Below are 24,942 nucleotides of genomic sequence, written 5' to 3'. Positions count from 1 at the left end.
TTGGCCTTTAAAAATCTGTCAGGGTACATTCCCTCCTAGTGGCCTTTTTGTAGTTCCTCACACAAGACACTGTGTCTCTGTGCCTTAACAATGGAAGCACCCCGTGATTGGAAAGCGCTTCTTCCTCACTCAGTTCAAATCCCACCTTCTTTCTACAGGAGGTCTTTCTCCATTCACTTCCCTCCCCTTCCCCACTACTAATACCTTCATCCTGAAATTACCTTCTATTACTTACTAAGTATATCTTGTACATATACAACACACAGGATCTCCAAGTGGCTTCCCTTATAAGAATATAAGGTATTTTCTTTCTTTTTTTTTTGCTGAGTTAATTGGGGTTAAGTGACTTGCCCAGGGTCACACAGCCAGGAAGTGTTAAGCGTCTGAGACCAGATTTGAACTTGCCTTTCCCTTTTGTACCCACAGTGTCTGGTACAAAGTGCATGATTAATAAAGGCTAAAGGACTTACTAAAATAGAACACCCCCCCACCCCGTGTCCAAATGCCCCCAATAATATAATTAAGGAGATGACTCCAGCACCACACCTCACACTTAGGAAGTTTCTTTTGAATCACAACTGAGCAACCCTTACATTTAATATAGAGAGACGTGTTATCCTGGGAACATTTTGCAATAGTCAAAACCATGAAAAATCATACTATGAGATCTAAATCCACTTTATTAAATCATTTAAAAATAATTAGACATAAATTAGAGAGGGAACCCTGCCCTCTGCCCTGGTTTTTATCTAACCTAGTAACAAAAGGGGATGTTAAAAACAACTTGTTCTGATCTCTTGTCAGATGATTTAACCTCCCCAAAGGTCCTCATTCATTCATATTCTCCTTCACTTCCTCCATCCCACCCCACTCTCTGCGGAGTACTCCACCCCCACCTCTCTCCTCACCCCATCCCATTACTCTTCCTTCAGCCTATCTCCATCTCCAGCCTTCCCTACCCTTTCCCTCCCTCCCTCCTTCTCTTTCTCTCTCTCCATCTCTCTTTTCTCTCTTTTCACCCCTGTCTTATTTCTCTCTCCCTTTCTCTCTCCCTTTCTCTCTCTCTCTCTCACACACACACACACACACACACACACACTCAATAGAAAGATTAGTCTCTCAAACAACTGCTCTACCAAGGTAGCCTTTTCTTGTATTTTTTTCCTTTTAAAGCCAATCAGGACCACACTGGACATTTTTAAAACTCCTCTTGGGCCTATGGTCTGGAAAGGAAAGCTGCTCCCTGAGGGCGTCATTACCAAATCTTTTCTACTAGAACAAAAGACCTCTGCCAAGTCTTTCAGGGCTTTAAAAAAAAAAAAAAAGTGGTCTCCTCTCCCCTGGGCAGATGGGGGACAGGGGACAGGAGAGCCTCCTCCAGATGTGAGAGCCCCCTGAGACCGACACCCCCAGTCCCCCAGATCTCCACCCCTGGTACACAAACCCAGGCAAAAAAAGAAAACCCACAAGGGGAACAGATCCAAAAGCTCAGCGCCAAGGTGCTCGGCGGGGCTGGCACAAATGAAATGCGTTTTCATGATCAGTTAATTTTTCAAACCCCGGTCCTGGGCGAGAGACACGAGCCGAGAAGAAGAAAATGTTCCTACCCAATTACAATTATTCATGAGAAGCTCCCAGGCTGGGCTTCTTTTCTCTGCCAATAGTTCTTGCTAACACAGCCCTGGGAAGAAGAACAGCCCCGTGATAAGGGCAATTACTGGGATGCCTGAACCCCGGTTTCCACTTCCTGCAATACACCTTTCTCTTTTGTTCATTTTGGACTTCTTGGACCATCCTTCCCGCCTTTATTTCCATCTTTGCCCACCCATCCTTCCTCCTCCGTGGCTTCCATTTCTCTCTCTCATCCTCCTCCCCACCCCTGGGTGCTTTCTCTTGAGCCTTGCGTTTTTCTAGGTCCGTACGGCTTCATCTCCGCTCCCCCCCAAACCTTTACAAACTTGAAAGCGCCAAACTGACAGGGATTGTGCCCCCCTCCCTTCCTTGTGTGAGCTATGTCAATGTCTTTACTCCTTGGTTCTATAGCAAGAACTAGAGAACTGGGTTACCATGGCAACGGCGGAGCCAACCAGGCCAGTCCCAGCGATGCAAGGAACTGCCATGGCAGGGGAAAGTAGCTACAAGTCGCCATGGAGCTCGGGTGGGCCCTAAAGACCATCATCACTCAAGACAAAGAACACGCAGCTCATGCCTAAGGACAGAGACAGGATGTCAGCCCCATCCTGGGCCTAATCACAAGATGACACGAGCAGTAGCAACATTACTCCCACAAAGCCAAAGGAATAAATTCAATGGGGATGATTTGTTCCGAGGTCTCCATTCTCTCTGAAGACTTTTTTGTTTTCTCTCTGTCTCTCTCTGTCTCCTTGTGTCTGTCTCTGATTCCCCATCTCTCCCTCCTCCCTCTCCCTTCCCTCTCCCCCCTTTTCTCTCTCCCTCCGGCTTTCTCTTTTCTCTCTCTGTGTTTCTCTCTCCCTCCCTCTTAAAAATGGGTCCAGAGCAGAGGGAGGCAAACATATGACCGAGTCCCTAAACCCCCCCAATGCTTATTTTCTTCCCTTTTCCCTTTTCCTGAGTTCTTCTAGTTGGTAAAGGAGTGGATTAACTTCCCCAACAAAATATCCAATCCTTGTTTACTTTCTCCTTTTTTGCCTTTGTAGTCTCATCCTAGAACACAGTAAATCCTTAATACATAGTTGTTGATGTTTAACCTATATTGGATTACTTGCTGCAGAGGGGACGGAGCTGGGGAGAAAGAAGAGAGACAAATTTGGAACACAAGGTTTTGTAAGGATCAATGTTGAAAACTATCTTTGCATTTAGAAAATAGCTATTAAAAATTAAAAATAAATAGTTGTTGAAAAAGTGATTTAGGGGAAAATTCACCTCAACCTAGTATATGGCCCCAGCCCATAAATCATAAACGCTTCACCTGCCACACAATCCATCTACAAGCACAGGAAAACTACCTGCTCAAATATTTATTCCACTATCTGGACAACTCCTTCCCCATAACCTACTCTTCATATATATTGCCATCACTCCGACAGGGCTAAAGGAATAATTCCAATGTTCATGACTTGTCTAAAACGTCCAAAGGCCTCTATTCTCATTCTTTTTGAAGGTTCTGTCTCTCTTTTGAGGAGCCCTGATGGATGATCAGAAGGAGAAAGGCAAAAATAATTCCAGGTCCCCAAAACTCAGGTAGTCTGGAGTAGCCCGAGACAAACATGGCAGAAATGACATCGATGATTATTATAAAGGGTTCCCATCCCTATTTGACTGAAAAGACAGGGACTCTTTTACTTATATGCCCAGGGCTTCGGGAGTCACATACTAACTACTGTCAGGTTTTTGTTTTCTAAAATGAGAAGTAAGAAAAGATCCAGGAAATACCTTTGGAGAGAATCACACCAACCACAGTGGGGATCCATCGCTCTCAGACACGCTGTACAGGACTTATGATTGTTACAGTTGGCCACGCGAATTCTTCTAATCTAGAAGTGAAGATGACAGTAGTTTGGAATTAGAATCATCATGATGGCAAAAACTCGCCAGCTTGTCTGCTGGGGAACCCATAAAAGAAAGGTGTATCAGTTGAACTTTTGAAATTTCTCAGATGTAGAGCTATAGGATTCTTAATATCAAGTTGACCATTTTTCACATGGTCAATGGGAGTTTGGAAGTCAATGGAAGTGATATGGTGGAGACCAAAATAATGGAGACATTGAGAAGGGAACCACATGGCAGACCATCCCCACAGCATTCTCAGCAATGGCCCCAGCCCGTCATCTCTTTGCTCATACCTCTCTGCTCCCATATCAAGAAGGCAGATAAATAGAGGATGATCCGTAATTATCTCATCTTGAGGCTACTGTGAGCTAGAGACTGTAGCTCCAGAGCCTTCCTAAAAAAGATGCTATTATAGCAACTAGTTGGAGTAGTGGATAGAGCACCAGCCCTGAAGTCAGGAGGACCTGAGTTCAAATCTGGCCTCAGACACTTAACACTTCCTGGCTGTGTGACCCTGGGCAAGTCACTTAACCCCAATTGCCTCAGCAAAAACAAATGATAGCAGTATTGTTAAGATCACTCTCCTGAGCTCTGTCTTCAAATCTCTCTACACACATAAAATACTGCAGAGACAGAATTTAGAGGTCATCTCATTCAACCTCCTCATTTGACAGTTGAAGAAACTGAGGCACAGAGCATTTAAGTGACTTGCCTACTGTCACACTAATAGAAAGTAACAGAGATGGATTTGAATTCAGATCCAATGATTACAAGTTCTGTATTCTTTCCACTGTTATCAAGTTACCTCATAAATCTGTGTATGCAGAAGGGTGAGATTACTAAAATAACCAAATGACCTAAATAGCAAAGTAAAACACGAGGCACATTTTATTTCAAACAAAACAAAACAAATAACTTGTATTCCAGCGGGGTGCAGAAGTCTCTGATCTGACATTCATCTCCAACACCTAATTCACAGGAATGCCCTATAGGGTAGATCACTAAACCCATGCAGCCATCCATCTTGGAGACAATAATAATAACAACAGCCGACATTTATAAAGCGCTTGAATATTCTTCAAAGCCCTTGACAAACATAATCTAATTTAATCATGTTGCCACCACTGCCCTAGGAGGTCGGTCATACAGGTATTATTAAAAGTGCTAAATCCAGCAAGAATGGCAAATTCAGTTACCCTCCTCATGCACCCATTTGCAAGCACACCCCCACCTTTGAAAACCCTGGCTTTGAAAATATAGCTAATAATAAAAATGTCTAAATAGGTAATATTTCCTAGTTACTTACTGACAGTAAGATTTTTAAATTTGATTCCTGTGCATTGGTGCGGGCCTATTCAGAGTCTCCAAGCACTATTTAAACTGTGCAGTTCAAAGGGAACGCTTTGCTGCTGGAAAAACGACATCAATTAAACAATTTTATTTAGAAGTCGGGAGCTCGGGTGGGTATTTCTACCTACCTCTTTTCCAGATGCTAGGTAGATGTAGGTATTATTCTCTGGGTCAGGAACAAGTTTGTGGAAAACAGGTGTTTCTTCTTTAATTTCATAGATAACTTCGGGGCAATTGGAAGTCAAATTCTCACCAAGAATAACCTATTTTTTTTAACAAGAGAAATGAGATTTCTATTAAATTCTTTGAACAGGAAGATGACAAAACCAGTGCTTGTAATCCTAAAACGACGCTCCTTTCAATTTCTTGCTATGTGCTACAGTAATACATTGCTTAGACAGCTTTTTCATTTCTTGATTTTCAACAATAGTGATAGTAATAAGCAGAAGGGTCTTTTCGTGAGCATGGCCCTGAAATAATGCACGCACATGCGTGCCGATCAGCTTTTTAAATACTATTTTTTGGGGGTGATTTTTCCACGTGAAAGTTCCTTGTACACTATTCTGTATTCAGGCCAACCCTCAGGGTTCGCTATCAGGAGCTATGGATGACAGCTCATTAGCACCAAACTGGAGAAGGACAGTCCTATAGGATGGTCTGTGTTTCTTCAACTATTCTATATCCATTTTTAAATTTGAAAAAAAAAAAAAAAAAAAAAAAACTTTGATTTTTAAAAAATACATATTTTTAAAATGTGAAGGAACATGAAATAGATATAGATACGCATATGTGCATGTATACATATATACTATACACTGAAGTTTTTTCTGGTCTAGATTTGTGATTTCACTGGTCTAAGCAACTGATGGAAAGCAATCCCTTCAGCAATGTAGATCAGCATTTAATATATGCCAGAAATTGTGTCAGGTATTGCAGTTGTACAGACAAAATTGAAGCTGTTCCTCCCCTCATGGACTTTACCTTCTCCCAGAGGAAATAAAGATCAGTTATCTTCCTCAACTGTGGGTCTGACTACTATTATTTATTACTATCATCTGACTACTTCATCAACCACCAAGCATTTATTGTTTACTATATTCCAGAAAGAGCAGACAGGTGGCCCTAATAGTGTACAGAGCCCTGAGGCTAGAGTCAGGAAGAATCATTTTCCCGAGTTCAAATCCAGCCTCAGACACTTACTAGCTGTGTGACCCTGAGCAAGTCACTTAACCTGTTTGCCTCAGTTTCCTCATCTGTAAAATGAGCTGGAGAAGGAAACAGCAAACCTCTCCAGTATCTCTGACAAGAAACCCCCCCCAAAAAAGGGGTCATATGAAGAGTTGCATACAACTAAAATGACTGAATAACAAATAAAATATTCCAGGCACTGTGATAAGCTGAGGATACAGAGAAAGGCAAAATTCATTTCTGTCTTCAAGGAACTCACAGACGGTGAGAGTGACAATATGCATCTATTCTGAAACTTAGTCTTAGTTGCCTGGAAGGCTAAGAGGTTCAGAGATTTGCTTAGGGTCCAGCCATTTGTTTTTGTTTTTTTTTTTCCCCAAAGACTAACCAAGGAAACACACTCATCAGTTGTGGAGAAGAAAGACAGTGGGAGCAGCCAAGGATATCTCTGATCAATGATTGTGAGAAAGCAGTAGAATGAAGTTTCAACCTAGACCCACTTGCTGCCTCTCACACTGATTATACACACACACATATATACATACACACATATTTATACACATGTACACACAAATAAATATACACATACATGTGCACACAAATCATATCCACATGCACAGTACATATGTGTATACATCCATAAAGCATGTATGTGTCTACTTCAACAGATAGTTTTGCTCAGACCTGATTTCCTTGGGAATAGCTGGTAGAGCAATTCCCTTCATTGAAGCAGCTTGACAAGTTATCTGTAATTTATAGTGTTTTAGAGCAGCGGTTGTTTGGGTCACAGAGACCTTTTGGCAGTCCACAGAAACCTATAGAAACTCTCTGAGGATAATATCTGTTGCCTAGATGCATGATTGAAACAAACATTAATTTTAAATTTTGTTCAGTTGTTTCAGTTGTGCCCAACTCTTTGTGACCCCATTTTAGTTTTTTGGAGCAAAGATAATGGAGTCATTTGCCATTTCCTTCTCTAGCTCATATAAGAGATGGGGAAACTGAGGCAAACAGGATTAAGTGACTTGCCCAGGGTCACACAAGTTAGTAAGTAGCTAAGGTTGTATTTGAATTCAGGTACTCCTAATTCCCTATGCCATGCAGTGTAATGTTCTCTGCCTTGGAGAGGGGGGTGCCAGGCTGATTCTCTGTACCATGCTTCCATCTCACCTTGTTGTATTTTGGGGTCCAGGCCTGTGTTCAAATTGAGATGGTAATTCATGGTACAGAAACTCTCTCCATTAATACAAATCAGAAATTTTTCACTAACAAAGTTTTAGCCAGTTGCCTAGGAATAATAAGTGACCTGAATAGGATAACACAGCCAGAACTATCAGACGTGAAACTTGAATCTAGGTCTTCCTAATTTAATGTCAGCTCTCTATCTGTTATACCACATACTTCTCATAAATATCTTTTCTTAAATAATAGCTTTTTATTTTTCAAAATATATGCAAAGATAGTTTTCAACATTCACTCTTGCAAAAATCTTGTGTTCCATATTTTTTCCCTCCCTCCCCTAGGCAGCAAGTAATCCAATATTGGTTAGACATGTGCAGTTCTTCTAAATTTATTTACACATTTGGAGAAAAATCAGATCAAAAAGAGAGAAAAAAACAAACAAACAAGCAAACAACAACAAGAACAACCAAAAAAGGTGTGATCCACACTCAACCCCCATAGTCCTCCTGGGCACAGAAGGCTCTCTCCATCACAAGTCTTTTGGAATTGCCCTGAATCATCTCATTCTCACAGATATCTTTGCCAATAATATTTGGGTACATCAGGAAAATCGATTCAGACTTGCAATCTTTTCCACATTTATTCTCCTAAGAGCACCTCATAAGTAGTCCTGATGGCTGTATCTGCCGAGGTCCTATTGTCATTTGGGAAGCTGCTACTGTCTCACTGGCTGTTGAACCGTTTGGTTCCCATTGACATATTCCTTTGGCTGACTCCTGCTCCCCAGAAGGGCCTGCTTCCTACCATCTTTCTTCCCCACAACCAATCATTAGGTTTTCCTTCATTAGTATTTAAAAAGAAACCAAATGGATGTGTTATTTGAAACTCTCTGTTCTATTACCTGGTCCTGCTTCTAAATTCAATAGCAGGGCACCCTATAAATCTCATTAACTCAATACAAATATGCTACATCACCACCTCACAAACAGGTAAGGAGACAATACGGTATAATGCAGTGTCCCTGGAAACTTCCTAAGACTGTGAATAGTAGCACTGAAAGTGTTTAGTTTCCCTTACTTACCTGAATTTGGAAAAAGTCACAGGGGGTCTCAGTTTCCCAATCTGCAACTAGATGACTGACCTCTAAATTCCCTTTCAATTCTAAAGTGAAAGACTTATAGACCTGGAGTCTCTACTCTGATGAAATCACATGCCCTACCCCCAAACCAAAACAAAAAAACAAAAAACCAAATAAAACAGGAACAATTAGCAGTTAGGTTCCCCAGGAAAGAGGGAAAGCCCCATATCTCAAGGATATATAAAAATATTCTATATAAAGCCCTCGATACAATCAAGTAAGTGATGTTTACAGATGAATAGGCAGGCAGTAACAGAAACATGGACTTGAGGATATTCTTTTTTTTTCTATTTCTAATTCATAAGCTTGATTAATCAGCTGGGATTCAAATAGCTCCATGCAAGAGGAGTATCATTATGGAAAATAGATGTTTAGGAGAACAGAGTGTCTGCCAGCCCGAAAAAAAAATGGGGGGGTCGGGGGAGAGGTTGAGAGAAAAATTCTCAAATGCTGCTCAAATTCTGTTGCTACGGACAGGGGGAAGAAAGGTGGTGGTTGCTTCTGAAATGAGACAGCTCAGGTAGAACCCACAATCATATTTCTGAGTGATTCATGATACCAGAGGTATTGATTTGAAAGAATCCATCCCATTTTCTTTTTTTTTCCCCTCCCAATTGAGTTTAAAGACATCTTGCCATTCTGTTGTGGAGCTGAATTAAATTTTTTTTTTTTTTTTTACCACTCTCACTCAGAAGGAACAGCACTGACAGAAAAGGCAGAGTTTCACAATAAATAGAGAGCTAGCCTCAAAGTCAAGAAGATCTGAGTTGGATCCCTTCCTCTGACACATGCTGGCTGTGACTCTACCCCAAGAAAATATCTAATAAGATTGTAAGTTGTATATTGGAAAGAGAATAGGACCTGGGTTTGCATGTGCTTGTTTTACCTTGGGAAAAGACACAACCACTTTAGACCTCCCTTTTTCCTCATCTCTCTAAGGTCTCTGTCGGTACCTTGAATCCTTGTGGTCAGTTCAGATTAGTGATGACCACAGAATACATTAGCAAAGAAGACCCAGAATCCTCCCTGGATCATGGATTACTGGCAGAAAAGCACCCACAAGTTTATTCCCAAGTCACAGAGTATATGGTAGGGTGTTGCCAACATCAAGGTCTTGTCTTTTTTTTTTTTTTTTTTAATGAACTGCCTGTTCTGGTAACTGCAAGTTCTAGGTCTAACCTGGCAAATTTGGAAGCAAGTTTTTAGCATTTTTTGATTTTAGTTCCTTAGTTGGGTTATATAGACATTCCCAGCTCCACCAAGGATAGGATAAAAAATGTGCTTCTTTTACTGCCTAAGGGATTTAAAATAGATATAAGGAAGGCTTTCTTAATACTGTGGATTCTTGTCTTAGATGCTGCTGCCTTTTCCCTGATCTCTCCAGCTGACAACTATAGCTTAGACAGACAGGATTCAGAGGTGGAAGAAAGAATATTGGAGATCTTGCGATCTTGGAAGAAGCCCTGGGGAGGCAAAACAGCATGCCCTGTGCCACACAGGTCATAATCAATCAATCAACATTTATTAAGTACCTACTACATACCAGTACTCTTTTCAGTGTTGGAAGAATACAAAAAGGGGCAAAAAGATAATCATGTTCCTCAAGAACCTTATAATCTAATGGTAAGTATACAGAGCCAAAATTTTAATGCAGGCTCCTTGAATTCAGATCCACCATTTTCTCCACTGTTTTGAATTTCACTCTCGCATATTCCTGAAGTGGAAATTAAAGCCTACACAGTGACTTGTCTCATATCATATAGCAAAAGAACTTTCTGGGTCCTTCATGGTACTTATCAAATAAGATGTTGGTAAAATACTTAACACAGTGCCTGGCACATAAAAGGTGCCTAATAGATGCTCATTCCTCTCTCTTCTCCTAAGACTACGTAAAGCTTGTACAGAAGGCATTTGTATTTTTCTCTCATATTCCCTAATAAACCAAGAACTCCCTGTGGGCAGTTAATATTTGTAAAGTGCTTTGAACAGATCCTGTCACATAGTAGGGTGCTATATAAATGGTTTTACTCCCTTGCCTTTTCTTTTCTTGCACAAAAGACATTTGCATATGTCTTTCATATCCCCTAATAAATCAATTTTTGAGAGTTTAGATTAATTAAAAATTGAACACTTATTAAGCACCTGAAATGTGTACTTCTGTTCACAATCCACATCAAATCACGCTGATTTCCCTCCCTCTCCCCAAGAAAGATTAAAGAACTCCCCACTCTCCCTGTTGTCAAGTTCAAAGTGGAGGCAAACAATGTCAGAGAAAATTCCTTCTGGAGGTGGATTAGGCAGGTGGGACCTCTGAAATGAAGGTAGTCCATGGTAGCAGAAAAGAGAGATGAACAGCAGCAGATAAGTCTGAATTGTGAACCACAGCAAACAGCCTCAGCTGACACACATGCTTCTGTGGGTAGGATCTTGGGTTTGATTCTGAGGCACTCCACTTCCTCAAGGCTTGCTCTTAACTACACCAAGCTGGAAAGATTTACACGAACTGATGCTGAGTGAAACAAGCAGAACCAGGAGTACATTGTACACAATAACAGCAAGAAGGTACAATGATCAGCTATGAAGGATTTGGTTCTTCTCAGTGATTCAGTAATCCAAAGCAATTACAATAGATTTTGGACAGAAAACACCATCTGCATCCAGAAAAAGAACTATGGAGATTGAATGTAAATCAACACAGGCTACATTCACTTCTTTTTTTTCCCCTCTTCCATGTTTTTTCCCCTTTGTTCTGATTTTTCTCTCCCAACATGATTCATAAAGCAATGTGTATTAAAAATAAATTTAATTTTTTTTAAATTAACTAAACCAGGCCAGACTCTTCCATATACAGAATACTGACCCCAAGCTTTTCTTGATCATAGAAGTCAAGTTGGGCTCAAGTTTAGAATTATAGGGGCCTCAAGAGGCCCATTTAAACCATCCCTTTTGTTTAAAGTGAAGAAATTATGTCCCAGAGAGATGAAGTGATCTGGGGAGAATCATGTTACTGTTCTCGGCCTCAGTTTCCTTAACTGTAAAATATGCCCTCTAAAATTCCTTTTGTTTCTAAATCAGGGGTTCTTAACCTGGGCAAAGAAGTCTAAATGATAAGAGCTAGTAATTGATCTTAGCATACAGCTATTAACCTTAACTTTTCTTATTAGTATATCCAGAGATCCTTGGATAGATTTCAGGGGGTCCATGAACTTGAATGAGGGGGAATTACATTATAATAATGGCTAACTTAGCACTTCCTTCAGTTATGATGAGCAGTTAAACATTATTCTGAGATTGCCAAAGGACCCCAGGACACACACAAAAAAAGATTAAGAATCCCTCCTCTAGAATTAGGGTCCTATGTTTCTTTCAATTTTACATCTAAGGGAAATGAGTCTCAGATAGATTACATGATTTGCTAAAGAGAGAGTATAGTATAATATAAAGAATGTTGGACTTGAACTCGGGATGATACAGCATCAAATCTTACCCTAGATACTTACTAGCTGTTGGATGGTAGGCAAGTCACTAAATATCACTGAGACTCAGTTTCCTCATCTGTAAAATGAGCGGATTGGACCTGATGATCACTAAGATTCTAACTCACTACAAATCATCCTATGATCTATTAATGAATAAAACCTATGAAGAACTGAGGGATTAGAATAGCAAGGGGTAAGTTGTGAGAACTGAGTGAACATATTTGACTATGACTTAATTCTTGAGCTAACTTAGTTTCTATTCTATTATGAGTCTCCTTCAATTTCTGTCTTGTGAGAAAACTTTATTCAGTTGGGGGAATTGGGAGAACACTTTAGCACACTGTTTAAACCTAATTCTGCATGGCTGGAAAGCTGGAGCGCCTTTACTTGCCGCTTCGAGTGTCCTAAGGAAGGATCTGGGTTGTGCTAACCAGAAATAGTACACAAAAATGTGCTAACCAGACCCAGTGATTGATGCAAGAACTTTTCTCACATCTGTAAACCTCAACTAACATGTCTTATCTGAAAACTGGCTCCACAGCGACCAGTTATTGTTTCCACATTCCTTTGATTGTTTATAGACACAGAAGTGGAACATCTTTTTTTTCTGAATTCAGGGAATTACACTGTTCACTCTCCCTTTCTCAATTTAGAAAGTCCCTAATCTTTCTTTCAATTAGTAATCAGATTGTCTAATGTTGTATTTTTTTCCCTTTTAATTAACTGGCCTTATTTGATTAATTATTTTTAATGTATAAATGTCTCTCTCTCCTTGTATTCAGGGATTGAAGCCTAAACTCGTGTTAGTCAACTGGCATGCATTGTTTAATAAACGGAATGCTCCTTGCCTTAGACAAACTGAGACCTAAGAAAGACTTTACTTTTAAAAAGCCAAGATAACCCATTACATTCTGGGCCATTGCCAGTCATCTTGATTCTGACTTGACACTGGTCTTCAATGAGTCTGAAGAAGAGAATGAGGCAAATGACTTTATATAGCTCTGTCTCATTTAAATCCAATTCACTTGTAAGTCAAGACATCCCCTTCATGATGTCATTGGTCCCCTTTGAGAATGAAGGATGAACAACAACAACGAAATCTATATGCTCCAAAGATCAAATTTTTGTTCTCAGTCATTTGATCTTTTATTGCCACATCTAGCTGGAAATCCAAATTCTCTTGGCATTAAAATCAAGCTGGGAGAGAGCCCCCTAAATACTACTCTTCCCACTGCCATATAGTCCCCTCTGGCATGATCACAAGACTTGTTGCATGCAAAGAAACCACCTTTGGTAAAAGTCTTAAACGTCACCAAGTGAGGACTCCACGCCACATGTCATCAGAACAAGGAGGAGGAAAAAAATCAAAAACACTGTTCTTTCTTTCTTCATTATTATCATTGGGAAGAAGAAGCTGAGAAGTCTGGGAAGCTATGCCATATCACATCATATCTCGCTTCTTATGTCTCACTCACTAGCCATTTCTTTTTCATCACTTTCCTAGGAGATACTCCTTAGAACTCTCACTCAAACAACAAATCTACCACCATTCTAGAAACATGAAATAGCTAAAGGAAGCAAGATAACTGCATTCAAGCCTTAAGAGGGTACTCTTAGGGTTAGGCAAAAAAAAAAAAAAAAAAAAAAAAAAATACACAAAATATAAAAATTAAGGTAAATTTCACTCATGATTGTTTTAAGGGATTTTCCCCCCTTTCTAATCACTTAAATCAATTAAAATCTGCAGATAAAGAAATGAGATGAATCATAAGATTCTAGGTTCTGTAAAAATTGGAGTAATGTAGAGTCTATTTAAATTGGGGGGGGAGGAGGAGAGAGAGAGACAATCTTTAGTGAGAGTGAACTGGAGTTTTATGGAAGGAAAGGTAGTCTTCAGAGCAGTCTCTAAATAAAGCCCACCTCCATATCTGGATGCCATAAATCAGCAAGTTATTTCTGCCATCTCTCACTTTCTCCCTTAATCCTGAGCTACTCCCATCACCCCCGGATCTCAGGTTCCACTCTTGGCTCTATAACAGTTTTCTAGAAACTTCAGATGAGGGGCAAAAAGTCATTTCTGTGTTTGGGAATGATGATTTCTTCAATTTCTTCAATCTTTCCTTCAATGTTATAAAAGCCAATCAAAGACAGATTTTAGCAGATTAGCGGAATTCGAGGCAGATCTTGGCAGATCTCTTGAATGCTAAATAGTTTAGTACTCTGTCTTGATGCAGAAGGAAAAAAAGTCTCCCTGAAATTGTGTTTAAATTTTCCCTTAGGAATGGATAAATCAAGGCAATAAATGGGGAAGAGAAGCTTGAGAGACTTGTATAAATAATTGTACCCATAATTGAAAGTATAATGATAGCTTGCATTTCTAAATCATAAACCCAGATATAGCTAAGACAGCATTAGCTCTAGTCAGAGGAAGTGGGTTCAAATCTCACCTCTAATGCTTACCATCTTGACTAAGTTTTATTTTCCCAGTCTTCCCCATTCTCCTTGTCCCCAGTCTATAAACTAAAACTGAAACCAGGTCCTACTTAGTACAAATAATGAAACTATAATAAATCCTCTAATGTAGTTCCATGTATTTGAATTTATGCCACTTGTAGTTATAATAATTATATAAAATAGGCACTGTAAGTAGAGCAGGAGGCCTAGAGGCAGAAGGATCCGAGTTTAAATCTTTAGTGAGTTTAAAAGCCTCACTAGCTTTGTGAACCTGGGCAAGTCACTTAACACTGTTTGCCTCAGTTTCCTCATTTATAAAATGAGCTGGAGAAGAAAATGGCAAAACCATACTTCCAGTATCTTTGCCAAGAAAACCCCATGAAGAGTCATGACGATATTGAAAAACAGGTCAACAACAACAATAAAAATAGTTCAAGCCCCATAGAATAGGCAGTAAGAATTCAAATAACACATGCAACCATTTCAGAGGAAGTTCCTTAGCCGTGCTAATCAGGACCTAGGTTGAGAGGGTCACTTCTCACCTTACAGATCTTATGAGTAATAGCCAGATCTAATTCTAAAGCCCATCAAGTTTTCTTCTTTTTTTTCTTATCTCTTAAAGTTCTTTTTTAATTCCAGTAATAAAAGTGAATCAGACCGAAGAGAAGAAGGACAAGAAGTTATGCTCCTCTGACCCTTTCAGGACACATTCACTGACATAAAGATATTCACTCATTTCAACCTAACAGCCCTAAAAAGCAGATATTGTAGCTATGAATAGACCCATTTACAGATGAAGATACTTAACACTATACCATGCTATCTCTTCTGATGAATCATCATGTAGGCATAATCTGGATCTTGGGATAAGTCACTTAACTCTGTTCCTCTGTTTCTTCATCTGTAAAATGAAAGGAATGAGCTAAATGGTGTCACATTCAGCTCTGCCTCTTATGAATCCAGTGATAAGGACTGAGCAAATTAAACCAGTTCTACAGAAATTACGTGGCATACTCAGGGTCACAAAAAAAACTAAAATTTGAACCCAGATCTCTATACTTTCAAGTACATTTTCCTTTCCCATTCAAATGCTACCCTACTAATCAATACATTGGCTTTTGGGAAATGGTCAGGGAGAAATAACTTCAATATATTTAAATCAGAGTTTTGGTCCAAATTTCTTGATCAGAGATTGTAGACTTGGAGCTGGAAAGGACCTTGGAGGTCATCTAATCCAACTCTCATTTTACAAATGGGGAAACTGAGGCTCAGTGAGGTTCTATGAGTCATAGAAATTACCAAGTTAGCAGCAGAGTTGGGATTTTAACCCAGGACCCGAACCCTTTCTACTATACCACAATGATCTATGACCTTACAATCACACAGGTACATAGGTTGTCTGCCTTTAAAATAAAACAAATTTTCCTTTTAAAGAATGCAATTCCAATGATCTTTCCTATTTACTTGCTTAAGTAATCTTCAACAAACTTTAGGAAAAGCCTCTTGAGCCTTGGTTTCCATTATTATTTTTAATGGTTAATGGGGAAGGGAGATGGAACATGTCTTTCCAGTTCTAAATCCTAAGACCCCAGAAATACTCAGATCAAAGGTTGATTGATTATAGAGTTCATTAAGAAGGCTTCTCCAAACTCACCTGACTTTTTTATCTGCTGTGCTAATAAGAAAGGTCAAGGTTAATGGGCCTGTAACAGAGGAGCAAATTTCCAAACATAGCATCAATTACCAGCTCTTACTGTTTAGAAAAGGCTCTAGGCTTCTTTCAGCCCTGGAAAGTGAATCACTTTTCAGAATGCAGCAGAATCAGCTCAGAGACCTCTCTGGCCCACAATTCGGGTTTTACTGGTTTGTGAAGAATTCGGTGGGTTTTCTCCCAAACGCAGTTTGAAAGTCTGACTTGTAACCCATGCAACAGGAATTCCTAAGAGCTGAATACAGTCAGTCCCTCTTTTCTGCTGATCTCAGTAGAGATGCTGACAACTGAAAAATTATAGTGTGCATTCCTGTACAAAAAGGAAGTCAAAGAGGAAGTAACCAGAAGAGAGGCAGACCAGACGTGCAGTAAGGGAAAGGGAGGCAGAGGATGGGGAGAGGGAGTGGCGCAGTATCGACAGAATGACAGAACCCAGAAGGTGGCCAAAACACCTGAGTTCTTATCCTAGGTCTGACTCACCTGTCTCATCTAATAATCTCCCTTTGGGGGAATTCATGACAATGGCCATCTTAGAAGATTAGTCCATAATAGCTACTCTAGGACAAAGCTTCTTAAACTGTGAGTTGGGATCCCATAGGGGTCATGTAATTAAATATGAGGATTGCGTAATTATGATTTATTATCAGTAAATGTTTGATTTGTATACATATTTTATTTACCCAGGGTTGTGTAAAAATTTCTCAGACAAAAAGGGGTTACAAATGGAAAAAGTTTAGGAAGCCCCGCTCTAGGGGGACCTTACTTAGGTATTGGGAGGACAAGAGCTTCCTCTCCCAGTCTTCCTTTACAGCAGGCATTCCCAGTCTTTTTGTTTTTTTGGTTCCTCCTAATTTTCTTTAATGTTTCCCATATTCTTTTATTCAGCATGAATAGAAATAAATTCTAGAATTTACCATACAAATGTACAAATGAAATTAAATAAAGAGAATGATTAATTTCAAGAAGATAACAGAGATAACACAGTACCCCCTGTGATAAGTTTTTCTCACCCCAGGTTGGAAATATTCATTCAAGAGCATTATGTAAACTCTTTAAGCTAGGCAGCTTAGTGGATAAACCACAGGGCTTCTTCAACATTTTCTACTCCCCCCCTTTTCTTCAGAGCCCCTGGGTATAGTGTCTAAAAAAAAAAAAAAAAAAGCATCCAAATCAAACATTTACTGATAATAAACATAATTATGCAACTCCCACATTCAGTTACAAAGACTCAGTATGGGATCTTGATTCACAGTTTAAGATACTGGGGGATAGAGCAGCAAGGCCTAAAATCAAGAACAACCAATTTTAATCCAGCTTCAAGCAACTGGGTGACTCTGAGCAGGTCATTTAGCCTCTATGTGCAAACTCAAAATTTTGTAAATTTAGAAACTCATATTGTAAAACAATATTATAAAAATGAACGCTAAAAAATGACTTTATGTACATATGGGAAAAAAATAAGATACTATTAAAAATAAATATTGGATATTACAATTATTATTATTTAACTTCTGCTTGCCTCAGTTTCCTCATCTGTAAAATGGGGATAATAATGGCATCTACTTCCCAAGGTTGTTATAAGGATAAAAAGAGATGAAAAAGTATAACGCTCTTAGCACAATGCCTGGCACATAGTAAGAGTTTTATAGATTTTAGCTCTTGATACTGTTATTGTTATTGTTACTTAGTTATTATTATTGGGGTTTTTTTCATCAATGACTGTTTTATTTCATCTTATTCCTAGTGCCCAGCACAGAACCCTGAAACATTATAAACACTTAATACATTTGCCCAATTGATGGAACCACCCCAAGTGCCTGAGTTTACATAACACCTACGGTTTCTTCTACCTCTAAAACTGTGGTAGCCCACAGAATTGTCACACACAGAGTGAGCAATAATAAAGGCAGGAACTAGCAAAGAGAAAACTCTTAACATTTTAACTTCCTTTCTTTCCCTGAAACAGGTTTTAAAGATAATATTGTTGGAGACAGTTGCCTTTCCCACCCACTTACAAGTGAAAAAGTCATCTGATATCTCAGCTATAACTCGAAAATCTAATACTTTGTAAGTGGCCACCAAATTCTATCAGTGCTCTATCATGTTTTATATTAAAGGAAAGTCAGAATTTGGGGTTGGGAGAACAGAAGTTGGGAGAAAATTCTTTCCAATCACTGATTCAAAGAAGCAGAGACTCCCAGATGAGCAAGTACAGTCAGCTTTTGATCATTTAGAAAACAATTATCTAATTTGTGGATAATCCCAAGTTTTCTTCTCTTTTTCCCTCTCATTATTCCTGTACCTTGAAGTTCTTTTTTACTAGCAGTAATAAAAGTTAAGACAGTCAGAGGAGAGGAAGAAGGAGTGCAAAAAATATGTTCCTCTGGTACTTTAAGTCTACAAATCCCCTTGGATACATCTATTAGCTCATTTCAAACTAACAGTCCTAAAAGTGGGCACTGAAGGTATGAGTAGACCCATGGTATGGATTAAGAGGTTGATGCTCAGAGATTTAAGTAATTTATCCATGATTATATGAGTTGCTCCTTGCTAACAGTTTTAGTAAAATATGTTCTTCCTACATTTTAGCTACCTCAGTCAAAACCCCACTTTTAAAAGAAGGCTTTCCTGATCTCCCTTATGGAGAGTGCCTTTTCTTTGGAATTTCTTCCAACTTATCTTGTACATATATCACCTCTGAGCTTCTTAAAATCAGGGTCATGTTTTTTGTCTTTCTTTGTATCATCAGTACTTAGCACAGTGCCTGTCATATAATAAATCCTTAATAAAATGTTTGCTGATTGATTGAATTCCTGAAAAGGAGTTGAAAAGACAAGGAGGAATTACTAAATTAATCACTTCACAGATATATAATTTTAGAAAGAATATTGAAAGGACATCTACGTCAACCTTCATTCAAAGTGTTAGGGGTACATAACCAACAAGTAAATGGTCATCCAAAATGTGAACAGCTTTTAGGAAGGGGGAACTCACTCCTACTCCATTTTTTGGTCAGTTCTGAGATGTTTTTAGGCTCTAGAGGTCAAACCTGGAAATTGCCTCATCTGTAAACATTGCAGAAGACTTGGAAAAAAAAAAAAAAACCTTCCCATAAGCCCTAGTACCCCAAACCTGGAGTCATTTCTCCATACCCAGAAGGTTCCCTAAAATCCTCAGGCTATTATATATAACTCTCTCTTTAAAAAGAAAAAAGAAAGAAAGAAAGAAAGAAAGAAAGAAAGAAAGAAAGAAAGAAAGAAAGAAAGAAAGAAAGAAAGAAAGAAAGAAAGAAAGAAAGAAAGAAAGAAAGAAAGAAAGAAAGAAAGAAAGAAAGAAAGAAAGAAAGAAAGAAAGAAAGAAAGAAAGAGAGAGAGAAAGAGAGAAAGAGAGAAAGAGAGAAAGAGAGAAAGAGAGAAAGAGAGAAAGAGAGAAAGAGAGAAAGAGAGAAAGAGAGAAAGAGAGAAAGAGAGAAAGAGAGAAAGAGAGAAAGAGAAAGAAAGAGAGAAAGAGAAAGAAAGAAAGAGAGAAAGAGAGAAAGAGAGAGAGAAAGAGAGAGAGAGAGAGAGAGAGAAAGAGAGAAAGAGAGAAAGAGAGAAAGAGAGAAAGAGAGAAAGAGAGAAAGAAAGAAAGAAAGAAAGAAAGAAAGAAAGAAAGAAAGAAAGAAAGAAAGAAAGAAAGAAAGAAAGAAAGAAAGAAAGAAAGAAAGAAAGAAATGATGGTTCCTGAGTAGCTTAGAAAAGGGAGAAGGGCATTAGGAAGAAGGGGGAATCTTAGTTTAGAATGGCAGATATATCCTGCTGACTGTGCTTCTAAACTGTGGGGGTTCTAAACCTGGGATCCAGGTATTTTGTTGTTGAGGTTTTGTATTTTCAGATATTTTGATAACTATATTTCAGTATAAATCATTTTCTTTGTAATTTTCTGTATTTTATTTTTTAAAATTACTTATTTTTGACATTAACTTTTTAAAATTTTTTAATTCCTAATCCTTTTCCTCTCTTCAATCCCTCCCCTAGTCATTGAGAAGGCAAGCAATTTTGTTATTTTATTATTTTCTATTATTCTCACCTGACATTATTATCAATTTTAGATATGAAATCATCCAAAACATATTTTCACAAAATTTTTTGAGAAAGGGTAGAGCCTTCACCAGACTTTCAAAGAGATCCATGCGGCAGCTAGGTGGTGAGGTGGATAGAGCACCAGCCCTTAATTCAGTTCAAATCTGGTCTCAGACACTTCCTAGCTGTGTGACCCTGGGCAAGTCGCTTAACCCCAGCCTCAGGAAAAAATAAATAAATAAAGTCATTCCAAAAATTTTAGCAAAGAGATCCATGCATAGTGAAAGTTAAGGCAAAGATTTGTTACTTGTTTTGGGCTTAGAATCATCATTATGAGTTCAAATTTGTCCTCAGACACTTACTAGTTGTGTGTCTGGGCAAGGTATTTAACCATTGCCTCAGTTTCCTCATCTGTAAAATGAACTGGAGGAGGAAATGGCAAAGCATTCCACTCTTTGCCAACAAAATCCTAAAAGGGCTCATGAAGAGTCAGACACAACTGGAAAACAATTGAACAAAATGAACAAAACCTCAGAAGACAAGTGTAAGTAAAATAAAGACAATTCCTGTCCTCTAAACCTTATGGTCTAATACAAGAAGTCAACACATAAAAGAAATCTGAAAAACAAGAATTGGAGATTTGTGATGGGATGATGACTAACCAAAGAAGAGGAAGACTTCCTGTTATAGAGAGATTTCTATCACTGCAAAGGATTGTGGATGGACTAACAATGAGGGCATATGGTCTCAAGGAAAAACTCTGTCTCTAAGTAGGACAATGGGAAGCTCCTGCTCAGCCTTAAGCAGCCATCCCTGGAATTCTCCAACCTCTGGGTTGTGCTAACCATAACTTCATCAATCTCCTAACTTTGTACCACCCCCTCCATTCATCTTTCCATTCTGGAACACCTCCCAATTCATGCTTTGTCTCCTCTGCCCAGCTGTGAAACTATAAATCGGTCAATCATATCCCACTTGGTAGAAGAGCTTGGCTAGGAGACTGGCAGTGTCTGTATGTGTCCATGGTCCAATTCTCCTCCGGTGTGCAAAAGCAATAAACATGTCTCAGATAAGCCAGGAAAAGACACAGAACTGGATTACATCTTAAATCCTGATAAAATGTCCCTAATGGAATATCCTCAGTGATAGGACCCAAAGTAACCTCTAATAGTATTCAATGAAGAGAAGAGAGGGCTTTTTCTTTGGTCATTCTTTTTTTTTTAAAAAACTTAATAATATTTCCTTTTTTTCCAATTACATGTAAAGATATTTATTTCAACATTCATCTTTATAAGATTTTGACTTCCAAAATTTTTTCCCTTCTTTCCCCTACCCCTCAAGACACCAAGTAATCTGATACAGGTTATATATGTACAATTATGTTAAATATTTCCATATTAGTCACATTATGAAAGAAAAAACAGAATGAAAGGGGAAAAAACATAAGAAAGAAAAAAATAGGGAAAATAGCATGCTTGGATCTGCATTCAGATTCCATAGTTCTGTCTCTGGATGTGGTCAGCATTTTCTATCATGAATCAAGGCATTATTAAAAAGAGCTAAATCCATCATAGTTGATCAGAACACAATCTTCTTATTATTGTGTATAATGTTCTCCTGGTTCTGTTCACTTCATTCGGCATCAATTCATGTAACCTTTCCAGGTTTTTCTGAAATCTACCTGATCATCATTTCTCGTAGAACAATGAGGGGAGGTATTTCAAGAAACTTAAATCAGTCTACCTATTTCCTTAATTTCCCTTTGCAGCAATTCAGAAGAATGCCTAAGTCCCACTTCTCTCTCTCCCCAAGAAAACCAAGAGTCAGAGCTCTGGGTATTACTGTTTTACTGTATTTTTGGTGGAGCATTTGTTAACCTCAAATTCAATCTTTAACAAGTGGATAGGCTTGGGGAAACTGTCAAAATGTTCTTCATTGGATTGTTTTTCCAAAGCCCTTAGGATTTATTTCAGAGGGCATTTAGACAGCTCGGTAGCTGAATGAATTGGAGTAAGGAAAACCCCAAGTGTCTACTTTAGACACTTCCTAGCCATGTGACCCTAGGCAAGTGACTTTCCTCCAACCTCAACTTCTCACCTGTAAAACAAGGGCGATAATAACAATAATAATACTTATTTCCCAAGGTTCTTATAAAAATAAAATGAGATAATATTTCCAAAGCATTTTTGAAAGTCTTAAGGCTTGATTAAAAATGCTAATAGTTGTTGTTATTATTATTATTATTATCTAGTACAAATTTCTTATTTTACATCATACAATTGAAAACTGGAAGAGATAGGACCTGCTTACTCCACAGGGCTGCAAAGTGAAAGAAGATAAAAGATGGCCCTGAAATCAGGGAGATTCATCTTCCTGAGTTCAAATCCAGTCTCTGACACTTATTAGTTGTGTGATCCTGGGCAAGTCACTTAATTGTTTCCTCATCTGTCAAAATGAGCTGGGGGAAGAAATGGCCCACCACTCCAGCATCTTTGCCAAGAAAATCACAAATGGAGTCACGAAGAGTAGGACATGATTTATTGTTTATCTAGCAGTTTTTTAATACTTTTCTATACTGTACATTCTTTATTTTCATTATATTTTTTCTACAGTTATACTTCAAGGATCCCTAACCATATTAATTTATGTATCTCCTCCATCAATAGCAATTATAACCCTTCTACAACTTTGTAGACAATATTGAGAGCTGTTATGGCTAAAAGAAAAAAAAAATCTATCAATTGATGTCCAATCCAGTCATGAGCCTCTCTGAACTAAACCAGGCTTGTTTCTTTCAGGTGACAGATGCAAGCTGTCATGTGGTCTGATTTCAAAGCCTTTCTAATCTGGCAGGACCTTGTGGTCTAAATGGAGAGCCTTAGGATATTCAGAGTCCCATCCATATCATGAGGCATCAGAATCTGAACTTTAGTAATGGTAGTGGGGTATGGGTTTCTGACTTTGAAATTGGAACTTTAAAGAGCATATCATCAAAAGACTAGATCACAAGGGCTCAGATTTTAAAATGCAGTTGTTGCAGAAGCCTAAAGATGGTTTAAAGAGATTTCCTTTGCCCAGTTCATGGATCAAAGTCGGCTACAAATTGTTATCACCTCTTTGTCATGGAGAAGTTTATAATGCTGATAGTGACGATATTAGTAATAATTAAAATTCACATTCTAGAAAGCATTAGGGGAACCCACATGAGTCTCACATGGCTATTATTGGCCGCATTTGATAGATGTTAAAACAAATACATAGAGCTATGCAGCTATTAACTATCAGCAGGATTTGAACTCAGTTCTTTATTACTTACAAGCCCTTTAGAAATGACTCTAGTACCACAGAAATGATAACAATATGCTGCTAAACAAACAAAAAAAACCCACTTTTTCTGATGCCTCATCATGGAATGGTGGTGACCCTAGGTTTTTTGAAAGCTAAGTCATCAAGAGCACCAACTCTGGCAGGTGTAAAAAGATTATAAAGCGATTTCATGCTAAATTGAGCAGCAATAAAAACTTGTTCCTAACTATGATTCTTCATCGTATTAGATTATTCTTTTAATAGCCCTGCCAGAGTAGAAAGAGCCAGTGATGGACTATGTAGAGTGTAGCTGATGCTTGAGGCCAGCCTAGCTAAGTCTGGAAGGCTCATCAGCAAGCTGACCAGAAGCAGATAAGAATTTGGTCATAGCTGCTCTTGGAAACCATATAAGGAAGTGATGAAATTGGCCTTGGCCAAGGGAGTAACCACAGACCAGAGTGTAACAGATCAAAACAAGAAGAGCCTCAGGAGTCATCCTGGTAGATGTATAGTAGAAAGTATACTGGATATAAATTTAGAAGCTCTGGTTTTGAATCCAATTCTGCCACATTTTAGTTGTGTGACATTAAGGAAATCACTTGACCTCTCTGGGTATTAGTTCCTCATCTATAAAACAAGGAGACTGCATTATAAGATGGTTTACAGTCTAAATTTATGATTTTATGAATCCCTGTGAATCTATAAACCCATACATTTTTATAGAAGGAAAGGAGGCTCAGAGAGGTAAGGTAAGTCACACAGCTACTAAGTATGCAGAAACAAGATTTGAATCTAAAACTTCTGCGTCTGAATAGAACACAAATTCCCCCCATATTAATGAGCCTTCCTCAAAACAAGCAAAAGATAATATACATAACAATATATATTTGTTAAAAACAATATAATAAGAACAATAATATGATAAGAAGAATAAATATTTGTTAAGAACTTCATAGGAATGTCTCAAACACTTAGAGGTTGTGGTTGTTTGTCCTTCATTTTGAAAGAAGGCCAAAGAGAGAGATGGGAAGATGAATAGAATGCTACTTCCATCATAGCTATTATTGGGTCATCTGGGGAAACAATTGTTTTTGTCTACTGTAGCAGCACAAGGTAGTATGAGTCTAAAATAAGTGGTCTAGCCAGAAGTAGAACCGCAGGGTAGGAACTATCACCTAGGATTAGAGTGAGAAGGTAGCACTGAAGCCGAACAAGTTGGGAGGTTATTTAGGCAGGGAGGAAGAAAGAAGGTAGCTCAATTGTTATGAAATGAAAATGAAGGTTTCTTCATTCAGGAAATAGTCTGGTTGGAGCAGGAGATTGACATAGCAGGGTGTAAAAATCTTAGAATTTTAAAGTTGGAAGAGTATTAGAAGTAAATTAAACTCCTAGTTTAGAGATAATCTAAGGTGCAACTCTCTCACACAGATAAGGAAACCGAGTCTCAGAGAAGTAAAATGATTTCCCTAAAATCAATCAACTAGGAGTTACAAAGAGTCCTCTATGGGAAAAAAGATCCAAATGTGCAAAAATGTACAGCCC

At 38.5% G+C, this 24,942-nt stretch overlaps 1 protein-coding gene across 2 annotated transcripts in view; it reads right to left on the bottom strand.

The window, feature by feature from the left end:
• Positions 1 to 24,942, bottom strand: part of PLXNC1 (plexin C1) — a 221,191-nt gene that overhangs the window by 172,332 nt on the left and 23,917 nt on the right. For both annotated transcript variants that reach the window (XM_074271219.1, XM_074271218.1), the window contains exons 3-4: positions 5,010 to 5,144; positions 3,415 to 3,515 (exon numbers count right to left, since the gene is read on the bottom strand). In XM_074271219.1, coding sequence (XP_074127320.1) covers positions 3,415 to 3,515; positions 5,010 to 5,144 — 236 coding nt within the window. The remainder of the gene's footprint in view (positions 1 to 3,414; positions 3,516 to 5,009; positions 5,145 to 24,942) is intronic.

Source organism: Sminthopsis crassicaudata, chromosome 5 (assembly GCF_048593235.1).
Source record: "Sminthopsis crassicaudata isolate SCR6 chromosome 5, ASM4859323v1, whole genome shotgun sequence".
NCBI classification, from domain to species: domain Eukaryota; kingdom Metazoa; phylum Chordata; class Mammalia; order Dasyuromorphia; family Dasyuridae; genus Sminthopsis; species Sminthopsis crassicaudata.
The sequence above is the reverse complement of the archived record's forward strand: the minus strand, read 5'-3'. Positions and strand labels throughout refer to the sequence as shown.